General features: G+C 33.6%; 1 protein-coding gene across 1 annotated transcript in view; it reads left to right on the top strand.

Annotated features, from left to right (window-relative positions):
• Positions 1–12,199, top strand: part of LOC136035182 (heat shock 70 kDa protein 4-like) — a 102,999-nt gene extending 90,800 nt beyond the window's left edge. Inside the window, exon 12 of the mRNA XM_065716753.1 lies at positions 9,994–12,199. Within this exon, the coding sequence (XP_065572825.1) occupies positions 9,994–10,146 (153 nt within the window). The 3' untranslated portion in view covers positions 10,147–12,199. The remainder of the gene's footprint in view (positions 1–9,993) is intronic.
• Positions 12,200–12,262: the final 63 nt, after the last annotated feature.

Here is a 12,262-nt window from a genome sequence, read left to right as displayed (position 1 = left end):
CAAGTGCGGAAAGTACAACAATACCAATGAAAAAAAAACGCCTAAAAAATTAAATAAAATTCAATAAAAGACCAAAAAACAAAAGAATTAAAATCAAATACCTTACAAACAATGAAGTGAGTTATTCGCCAATATCTGCGATTTGCATAAAATCCAAAGAAAATTGAACTGCTAACAACGGATACTAACGAACAACTCTTTTAACCCCTTTAAAAACCCCATTTTTAAACGTTTTCTCTCTTTATGCTACGGTAGTGATAACCTAGAGCAGAGAGACTTGACCAAGAGGTTAAGTTAGAGTTTAAGAGGTAAGTATTTCAGAATACATGTATATTAGTCAGTGGCATTTCATAGGTTGACGCTTCAAGTCTAAAGGATGTGAAATTTTTTATTACAAAACTTTAACGGAAAATTAAATTCTAAATTTTATTCTAACGGAAATTAAAAGTTCTAGTTCCCTTTTTAAGTGACCAAAAAATTGGAGGGCACCTAGGCCCCCTCTCACGCTCATTTTTTCCCCAAAGTCACCAGATCAAAATTCTGAGATAGCCATTTTATTCACCATAGTCGAAAAACCTAATAACTATGTCTTTGGGGACGACTTACTACCCCGCAGTCCCCATGGGAGGGGTTGCAAGTTACAAACTTTGACCAGTGTTTACATATAGTAATGGTTACTGGAAAGTGTGTTTTCAGGGGGATTTTTTTGGTTTGGGAGGGAGAGTTGAGGGGGGGGGGGGCTACGCGGGAGGATCTTTCCATGGAAAAACTTCTCATAGGGGAAGAGACTTTCAATTTCAGAAGAGGCAGGATTTTTTTTTGCATTATTTAAAAAAACAATGAAAAAATAAATATGATAAGTTTTTTTCTACTGAAAGTGAGGAGCAGCATTAAAACTTAAAACGAGCAGAAATTATTGCGCATATGAGGGGTTTACCTCCTCGTAATACCTCGCTCTTTACGCTAAAGTATTTTTAGTTTTTTTCTACTGAAAGTGAGGAGCAGCATTAAAACTTAAAACGAGCAGAAGTTATTGCGCATATGAGGGGTTTACCTCCTCGTAATACCTCGCTCTTTACGCTAAAGTATTTTTAGTAATTTCAGCTATTTATTCTACGGCCTTTGTGATTCAAGGGTCATTCTTAAGGAATTGGGACAGAATTTAAGCTTTAGTGTAAAGAGCGAGGTATCGACGGGGGTGAACTCCCTCATATACGCAATAAAAATATACGAATATAGAAGTTCGTTACGTATGTTAATTCGTAAATTAAGTATATTTTTTACTAATGAAAATGTTCGTAAAACAATTAAAAGTTCTAGTTGCTTTTTTAAGTAATTAAAAATTGGAGGGCAACTAGGCTTCCTCCCTCTCTCCATTTTCTCAAAATCTTGCGATTAAAACTATGAGAAAGCCATTTAGCCAAAAAGAAAATTAATATGCAAATTTCGTTTTAATTAATGTGCGGAGAGCCAAGATCAAAACATGCATGAATTAAAAAATGTCCAGAAATTAAATAAAAAAAAACAAGTTTTTTAAAATGAAAGTAAGGAGCGACATTAAAACTTAAAACTAACAGAAATTACTCCATATATGAAAGGGGCTTTTCCTCCTCAATGCCCCGCTCTTTACGCTAAAGTTTTTTACTGTTTTAAAAAGTAGAGTTAAGAGAAAGAGTCAAACTTTAGCGTAAAGAGGGAGGCGTTGAGGAGGAAAAGCCCCTTTCATATACGGAGTAGTTTCTGTTCGTTTTAAGTTTTAATGTCGCTCCTTACTTTCATTTAAAAAAATTGTTTTTTTTATTTATTATTATAAAGCTCCAGTATAAGGGACCTACGGTTTTAAGTTACCTTAAGGTTTTAAGGACCTACGGTTAAAAAGCCCCAGTATTATTATAAAGCTCCAGTATAAGGGACCTACGGTTTTAAGTTACCTTAAGGTTTTAAGGACCTACGGTTAAAAAGCTCCAGTATTATTATAAAGCTCCAGTATAAGGGACCCACGGTTTTAAGCTACCTTAAGGTTTTAATGACATACGGTTAAAAAGCTCCAGTATTATTTATGCTGTACTGACTAAAACAGTACTTGCTAGATTTTGAATTATTTGGTAAGGAAAAGTACTACCTATTATTTTTTGTTGCGTTGTTGTTTTTATGAAAAATATAAATCAGACTTTTGAAATACAGACTGTTTACAGAAAAACACAAACTACATTCTTGCTTTTAGAAGGTTTATAGGGTAGTAGCCCCACCACTGTTTTTGGTAATTTCTGTTCTTTGAGCTTGACTTGATCCATTCATTTTAGTTTATATTTGTTTTAGATTCATTTACTTACACACAGTAGTATCTGTTTTCTGCATATATCGTTTGATTTCTGCTTGTTTTGTGCTTCGTTTATTCTTCACAGTGATTTTCGTTCGGTTTTAGACGCTTAAAATATAAATACAGAAATTAACTATATCAGAGATTCCTTTTGTAAATAAAATAATTAACCGTAGAATAAAAAGACATTCTTGTAAAATCGAAGAAGATATTTCACAATGTTATGCTACTGATAAGCCCTCAAATATTGTCTATCTTCCGTATATCCCAAAAATTACAACAAAATTAAAAAATATTTGCACAAAAAATAATCTGTCCGTAGTTTTTACTAATAATTTTAAAATCATTAATTTCTTAAATTCCGGTAAAGATAAGACCCCAGTTACTCGCCAAAGTTTCCGTAAAAGTTTTATACCCTATATTCTGGAACACCTTAATAATAATTCGTGATTATGTACTTGCCAAATTCCCCTTTTCCTCTATTGCCGTTTTTATTCTTTTTTGATTTACTGCAATGTTTTTGTAATTTAATTGTTAAGTTTACTGATTTGCCCTTTATCTTTGATGATTTTGCTTTTTAATTCCTTTTAATTTTAAGTGTTTGACTTAATGTACTGTTTTGAATTTTTTTTTTCTTAGCTTTTATTGACATATAAAGCGAATTCGGCTCTATAGAGCTCGTGATAGTCTTTTGAAAATAAATATTATCTTATCTTATCTTACCCTGTGATTGTGGAAATTACTATGTCGGCAGGACCCATCAGAATCTAGAAAAACGGTTAAAACAGCATAAAAAAGACATAGACAAGGCCTTAATTTTAAATAGTTCCAACAGCTCCTTTGATTCTGCTTTAGGTTGGCATATATTTAATAAATCCGTCCCTCACGATACTTTTTGGAAAAATCTTCACTCATCAGTAATGATTTGGGGATAAAACAGGTGGTTCGAGAATCAATCGAAATTAATCTCAAAATAAATAATAATATTTCTTTGAACAGGGACTTAGGGGAATACTCACTAAATTCTTTATACTTAAATTTAATTAAAAATGATCTAACAAAATATTTTACTAAACCGATTTATAATAGTACTGAACCAACTACGAAAAGGCCTTTGAGACAGGCTGCTAAACAAGCAAGATTAGCTTTAAGAAATTACATCTAATCATTTTATTCTCTTCAGTTTGAATGAGCTTATATTCTCATTTCATTCTTTTCGCCAGTCCTGGTTGAACTTCGTTGAAGTAAGGATGCTAGGGCTATTTTTAAAAAAAGTTTTAAAAAGTGTTTTCAATTATTCAGTTTTAATCCTCACAATTTGACGTAAGTTCTTTTATATATATATATATATAGTTTCTCTCTTATTCTTGTATTGTGCTGAAGACGGCCCTTGGACATAGGGCCGAAATATCTACAGAAATAATTTCCACTGTCTTGAAATTTTCCCTATTGTCTCTACGTTGTATTTTTTTGTTATGGAAAGGCAGTGTGGTCTTCGTCGCTATTTTTTATATATTATTATAATGAAAAAAAAATCCATAGACAATTCCCTAGAAAAACACATATATTATAGGTGTTATGTATTACTACAGTCAAAAAAAGAAAATAATCCCTAGACAATTCCCCTGGAAAACACCAATATAATAGAATAGAATAGAATATATTTATTCACTACAATAGCCGGAGCTAGCATTAGCATGTCATGACAAAAATAATTTATACCTTCAAAAACACTCACAGGAAAATTTAAACAAACAATATATTAATCAAACATTAAATATTAGTCGCGTCAATATTATTAAAATGACGGGTAAAATATGGAACAAATGATTTGCGATATCTCTCAGTACTATATGCTGAGCAAGTCAGTAACTGTGGACAATTGTTTTTTATTTGTTGAAGTCTAGTAACTGGTCCTCCAGTCGGGGGGCTCGCAAAGTTGGGTAGTAGACGACAATGTGCTGGGGAATTTAAACAATTTAGTCCAAATCTATATGTTAAGCCATGTCTACGACTATCAAGTGAGTCCAAATTGAGTTGTTTCAGGGCATCTTCGTAAGTTGAGTAGTTTTGTCCAAGTATAATTTTTACAGCTCTTTTTTGTATTGTCTCAATAGGTGTAATATTGAGGTATATAACACCTATAATAGGTGTTATACATTATAGCAAAAAAGTATAATTCTTTATACTCAAATTTAATTTAAAATGATCTAACAAAATATTTTACTAAACCGATTTATAATAGTACTGAATCAACTACGAAAAGGCCTATTAGTAAATAGGCCTTTATATTATAGTAAATGATATATTAGTAAATGTAATTTAAGTAAAGTATGAATTAACATGCTGAGACTTTTCCCGAAGAGAAAGTCTTTATCAAATCCTCATGCTGGATAATTAAATGAGTTGGTCTTAAACCAATGAGTATGATGATATAAGTGTTTCTTGTTTTGATGCAAGTTAGGGGAATACTCACTAAATTCTTTATACTCAAATTTAATTAAAAATGATCTAACAAAATATTTTACTAAACCGATTTATAATAGTATTGAACCAACTACGAAAAGACCTTTGAGACAGGCTGCTAAAAAAGGTAGGTTGGCTCTGAGAAATTGCGCTTAATCACTTTGTTATCTTTAGTTTGAATGAGTTTATATTCTCACTTCATTGTTTTGTCAGTCCTGGTTTAACTTCGTTGAAGTAAGGATGCTAGGGCTGTTTTATAAAAAAGTTTTTAGAAAACATTATTTAGTTTTAGTTCTCACAATTTAATGTAAGTTTATTTATAACGATATATACATATTTTCTCTCTTGTTCTTGTACTGTGCTGAAGACGGCCCTTGGACATAGGGCCGAAATATTCACGGAATTGATTTCCACTGTCTTGAAAAGATTTTCCCTATTGTTTCTACTTTGTATTTGTTTGTTATGGAAAGGCAGTGTGGTCTTCGTCGCTATTTTCTATATGGGACCTTACATAGTTAATCGACATACAGTTGTAAAGATATAAATGGTATTCAGACCAATGGTAACGATTTAATGGTATTCAGAGTCGATCCTAGCGCAACCTTGGTGTCGAACTGTTATTTTAATATTATTTTTTGTCTACTAACTCATCAAGGTTCATCGCAAGATTTCAAATTTAAGTTTTGGTGATGGTATTTTTCTATTTGACTTTGTTTCATGTTATTAATGAAACGGGACTCATTTCAATTTTGATTATGCAGTGTAATTATTTGTCAAAGAATTTATGCATGTGGCAGTGATAGACTAGCAAATACCCATACTAGTGCTTATAATACCTATACTAACGATAACAAATACCCTTGTATTAATCAAGTTTCTCAAAAGAACTATACCTAACCTTAAGAATACTAATAATGCTACTGCATGATATTTAGCAATACTTATCAATACCACATAGAATATTTTGAATTTAAAATTTATTTGGATGTCCCTCATACGCTTGTGAGCTGAGTACTTTAAACAAAATGAACGAAGAAAACACGTTTAGGCAAAAATCATCTTATATCAATTTCTTACACTGTAGTTATTTTCAAAGAAAGACTGTAGGACTGTACAGACTGTACTGTGTACAGACTGTAGTTATTTTCAAAGACCATACTGCCTTTCCATGTCGAACCAAAATTTCCAGATAATTTCCAGGCAAAAAATTATCTCACTCTTATTATTATACTTATTATTATATTATAATTATTATTATACACTCTTGACACTCTCCCAAAAAGTTTCAATTTCCTTGAAATCCTTTTTTACGATCTCTTCCCAATGACTTGTCTTTTGATTACCTTAGATGAATGACCAAAAAGAACAATCTTTGGTAATTTATTATACCTCGTCCGTAAAACGTGCCCTAGCCATCTCAACCTTTCTCTCTTTAAAAGGAAAGCAGGGTTGGAAAGCAGGATTGAACCACAGTTTTCGTAAAACCTGCTGTTTGAAATATGGTTAGTCAGCCGAATACACGGAACAATGCGTGAACAATTTCTATGTAAAACATCTAGCATATATTCATCCGTTTTTCAAACATTATCTTATTACTGCCATAGAAAGCCCTACAAAGCCCTAGAAAGCACAGTTTTCGTAAAACCTGCTGTTTGAAATATGGTTAGTCAGCCGAATGCACAGAACAATCCGTGAACAATTTCTATGTAAAACATCTAGCATATATTCATCCGTTTTTCAAACATTATCTTATTATTGCCATAGAAAGCCCTACAAAGCCCTAGAAAGCACAGTTTTCGTAAAACCTGCTGTTTGAAATATGGTTAGTCAGCCGAATACACAGAACAATCCGTGAACAATTTCTATGTAAAACATCTAGCATATATTCATCCGTTTTTCAAACATTATCTTATTACTGCCATAGAAAGCCCTACAAAGCCCTAGAAAGCACAGTTTTCGTAAAACCTGCTGTTTGAAATATGGTTAGTCAGCCGAATGCACAGAACAATCCGTGAACAATTTCTATGTAAAACATCTAGCATATATTCATCCGTTTTTCAAACATTATCTTATTACTGCCATAGAAAACCCTATAAAGCCCTAGAAAGCACATTTTTCGTAAAACCTGCTGTTTGAAATATGGTTAGTCAGCCGAATACACAGAACAATCCGTGAACAATTTCCATGTAAAACATCTAGCATATATTCATCCGTTTTTCAAACATTATCTTATTACTGCCATAGAAAGCCCTATAAAGCCCTAGAAAGCAGGATTGAACCACAGTTTTCGTAAAACCTGCTGTTTGAAATATGGTTAGTCAGTCGGATACACAGAACAATCCATTGACAATTTATCTGGAAAACATCAAGCATATCTTCATCCGTTTTTCAAACATTATCTTATTACTGCCATAGAAAGCAGGGTAGCACCATATTTGTCGTACACCTTGTCGTTTAAAATATGTCTAGTCAGACGGGTATCAAAAATCGTCTGTAGACACTACATGTCCGAAACATCTAACAAATCCTCCTCCGTTTTGCCAAGTGTCCATTTTATCTTAGTGTTAGTTTTTTTTATCGTTCTTTTAAAAGAACGGCGGGATAAATTAAGTGAGACAAAAATGACTTCCAAACACTATTCCTTCAGAACCCGATATCTTAGTTGTGTTATAGTTAAATAGGGATTGATTTCTGTTTGCTTATTTATAAATTTGTCTTCAAGCAAGAATATATATAATAACAACATAATTATTATAATAATAATGGAATAATATTCTAGGAATAAAATGAAGATCAAAATAATATCTAGAAAAAAAATAATGATAAAATTTTTATGAAAACTATATCTAAGGAAACAGCTAAGAAGTTCGATTCCATTTGCACCATTCTTTTAAATTTGAATTTTCCTGCAGTAGGGGTATAACTTTCAAGCAGCACCATGGAACGGAAATTTGTCGCAGCACCATAAAACAAAATTTTCTTGCCGTACCATAAAAAAAGATTTTTCTGTAGCACCATGGAACAGAATTTTTCTCAGCGCCAAAAAAAACAGACTTTCTTGTGGCACCATAAAACAGGATTCTCCTGCAGCACCATGGAACAGAATTTTTTTCACAGCACAGCAAAACAGAATTTTTCTCGTGGCACCATAAAGCGAGTTTTCCTGCAGGATCATATAAAATTATCCAGTATCTCACGAAGCCTCTAATTATCAGAATGTAAACCTTTTAAACGAGAAATTGTAGAAAATAGCTTCCAATCTATTTAGGTGGTTTAGAGGTTGATGGTTGAAAAATATATTCAACCAAAAACTTTGAGCGGTTCCGGTGTTGTGAATTGGTTAGGGGGTTTTCGCTCTGTTGCAATTCCTCTGTCCCCATCCTTGGAAGATAAACCCTGGTTGCGTTTCCTCATAGTGGTGTTGGGTTTGATCTTCATGAAATTTGCCTAACCAGAATCGCAATTGCAAACAGTGCTGTAGGGCGATCACGAAACCCAGCATTGTATTAGATTTTAATTAACGGATGGTTCTCCTGAATTTTTGTTTATTTTAGTTACCCATCTTTGGCTGAATAAACTCTAACTATGGTGTTTGTTATAAGTTACATTGTGAAGTAATACTTGCAGGCATGAATATATAGTGTATTTTAGAGAGGTCATGGAGAAGAAGGCGCACATATGCATGGATTGGGGGACGTATGGACGTTGTCATACGTTGTCTGGTTTACCTTTCAGGTGGTGCCTACCCAGAACCGTGAGTTCAAACAGTGCTGTAGGGTGACCTTCAAATAGTTCTGTAATAGATTGTGATTAATGTATAATTCTTTATACAGCATTATAGAATCATATTTGTAGGAATGGATATATAACCAGTCAGATGAAACACAGGCTAGAGATAGCATGTACCGAATATTGATTATCGCCAAGTGCAAAATCTTGTAGTAAACAAGATGGACCCTGGTTTATGCGCTCTGTTTAGACTTGAGCAAATATTTATCAGTCCCTGACCTCCACTAGTAAGACCTATCGCTTTTTTTTGAGGCCATAACTGTTTTAATGGTTTAAATAATATGAAAATAGCGTGCGACGTCATGGAACGTTTCGAAGTTGAACACTACTATCGTCTTGATATTTTGACTAACAAATACAGACGGGCTGAACTAGACGTATTAGGAGTTTCACAAATTCATTTACCAGGGAACATAAAATTATGTGACATAAAATTATTTCTGCCCCTGATAAGTTAGTAGTCCCTGGCCTCCACTTGTGGGACTAAATGCCTTTCTTGAGACCACCACAATTTCAGATATTTAAATAATATGGAAATTGTAAATAATAGAAACCAAATAATAAGAAATATGACAGTTTGATGTCGAATGACAGATTGCCAAAGATTGTGCTTTATGCGATCCATCTCGGCCAAACGATACGGAGGGGTGGGGGGAGAGAGATGATTCCTCCCACCCTCCGAATGGTGTGGGAAGAGGTTATGAAAGGAAATAGATAATTCATGAGAGGGTGGAAAGATGTAAACTTTGAATAGGTTGGACCGTAGATCTGTGTTGGGCCCAGATGGCGTAGTGGTGTAGTAGTAGCAGTATATTAAAACCCTTCTTAACTTGGAAAAAAAATCCCTCGCCATTTCAGGATTCTTTACAAGTTTTTCAGTACTAGTGCTGACCAAGAAAAGGAGTCGCTTAACTGCTCCCTGTGTAAAAAGTGATTTTCCTTTTTATCCAAGAACAAGCACAGACTTTTATAGGGTAGGAATAGCCTATAAATCTCGGATTTTAAGCTTGAGAATAAGCTGGAGTATAACCTGGATTAATCTGCATGGAAAGGTGATAATGGTTGTGTTACATAGAAAATCTAATATGACAACAATTTTGAAATTGAGGCGAGAGAGGGAGCGAAGATTTTATTTTATTTTATAATCTTATAAAAGGTTGTTCTAACAAATCTTGTATAATTTTTATGGGATTCTTCTGATTAAATTGGGATTAGAGTAATTAGTTAATTATTTAGATAAAATACATGTTATATTTTTCGATAAATAGAATGTAATTTGAGCCATTGATTACTTATTTAAGCTGAAATCTAAACTTATCTTTTAAACAATCAAGAAAGCTGTATAAAAAAGCAGTTTTATGTGCTATCATTATGTAAAAAAAAAAATTATGTTTCTAAATTTCTCTTATTTTTTGCAGAATTTCTACTCCCTATTGAACCCAATTATGAATAAACCGAAGCCCAAGCCCAAAGTCGAGACGCCTCCTCAAGAGCCACCAGCGCCGTCTACAACAGAACCACAGCAAAATACTGAAGAAACCCCACAGGCCGGCAAAATGGAAGTAGACTAGATACTATTTTTTGATAGAATTTATTTATACAAGCATTGTTCTCTTGAAGTTAATCTCTAGTATCATAAATGATGATGCTAATGTCCTGTGGTCTATCCTTTTGTATGGATTAATGAGCAATTAGACGTTTCTGTTTTCTTAAAAGTCACTTTTGGATTTAGACTAAACATTCCGCTTGAGTATATTTGTCATAGCCCAAGTTATTAATTGTGTCGTCAGTATTAGGGTAGGTATTCGCTGCTCGTACAATACTTTTTTTTTTAGTTTAACTCGATATAGCAAGGCAAAGAAAAGGGATGGGAAACTAGTTTAAATTTAGTTTTAATTGAAAATAGTTAACCAAATTATGCTAATTAACTCGTGCTTAATAACATAACCCAATGACCATTCATGGAGAATCCGTGAATTAGGTTGAATGAAATTAGCCAAAGCTTGTTTAGTATAAATAAGGTTGATTCAGGTTAAGTTGGTGCGTCAGCTTAACCTAAATTGCCCACCCCTTGGTGCCTTGGTGCCACCCCTTGGTGCCATAGTCTTTGATATACAATTTATTGGCAAATTTTAATTTAACAGTGCTCATAATTTAGGGACCACTTTAGACTTAACATAGTATTCCTTGACACTACATACTAAAAACAATACTATATACAATATACAATACTAATATACAATATACAATACTAATATACAATACTAAAAACATACTCAGCAGTATTGTATTGGCGGATTGATGCTCAAGACCAGTAGTTCTCAAACTTAGTATGCGTACCCCTTGGGGGTACCGGTAACTGAGAAGAAATACCTAATATGTTTTGTGGGTAAAAAGGGGTACAGTATATAAATAAGTTTGTGAACCACTTCTGCAGACAAACTCGGTACAGTACAACAAATAGTGATACCCAGCTGTATTGTATCGGTGAATCGATACACGAGTTTCTACTCTTTTTCGTCCGAAATGCGATTACCTACCCTAAGCCTGGTCTGTATGAACAGCGACAATCGAGTTGGTAGAGTTAATGAATGGGTATCAAAAGCGTTCATATCTGTGCCCAACTTGTCTCGGGCATTGTGTATAATGCCCAGTGTTGTGTCAGATTGTGATAATATTTCAAATTTGTTTTCTATTTTGCTAGGGTATTAATCTAATGACAAATTAATTACTTGGACTATAACATACATAATCATAACATTTTATGTTATAGAAATTTGTACCCAAAAATTTGACCAAGAGGAAAAAAGGCTTGGTTAAAAGTTGTTTGATAAAACTTTGTGCTTTTTTAGTGATTTTGAATGGTCAACCTCATCAGGGATGCACGCAGAGGGTGTCCCGTTACTCGGGCCCCTGCTTTCTCGAAATCCTAAATCTGAGTTTCTGGGCAATACTTTTTTTAATTATCAAAAAAAATTCTTTTTTTATTATTCAACCCCCTAACTTTTTGCATCCTCTCATCCCCCGAAAAATTTCATCGTTACGTGCCTAAACCCCATCGCTAGATGTTTTACTTGTATTATAAGTTCTCCTTTTATCCTTCTGAAAATTTAAGAAAATGACCATTTTTTGGGTAGGGGATACTAAATGCCTAGTTTTATCATAATTTTAATTAGTATTTTCAGCAAACTAAAGATGTTACATTTTTGTCAGTTCTGAGTTTTTTTTTTTATTCTTGCTTTTTGGGTTCATAATTTGATGTCAATGCACTAAAAAGTCTTTTCGTCTCAAACTTGTAAACAGCGGCTACAGGCCTGTACGGAGGATTTTTAATTCGACGTGAAAACATAGAAGACTCCCCCCAGGAAAGTTAAAAAAAAGTATGAGGAGGCTTGGGACATTATGGATGGAGGGCCACCTTAAGCCCCCCCTCCCTTTCGTGCACACGCCTGACCAACCCTTCCTCTTGATAAAACTTAAGGTGCATCTCTTCTGTCATTCAGTAGCTTGTATTGGTTATGCATGTTGAAACCTAAACTTGGCACTAATTGGAAGATGATTGCTTGTTTCTTCACTTTGTAAATTTCAAGTTACTTGAATAAATTTAGAGATTTTTGAGCAGCACTTTGTCTATTGAAGAAATTTCTAGGGATACCTAACTCAATTAAAAAAGTAAGGAAATTATGA

Source organism: Artemia franciscana, chromosome 14, assembly GCF_032884065.1.
Source record: "Artemia franciscana chromosome 14, ASM3288406v1, whole genome shotgun sequence".
In the NCBI taxonomy this organism is placed as follows: Eukaryota; Metazoa; Arthropoda; class Branchiopoda; order Anostraca; family Artemiidae; genus Artemia; species Artemia franciscana.
This window is presented reverse-complemented; position numbering and strand designations above follow the sequence as displayed.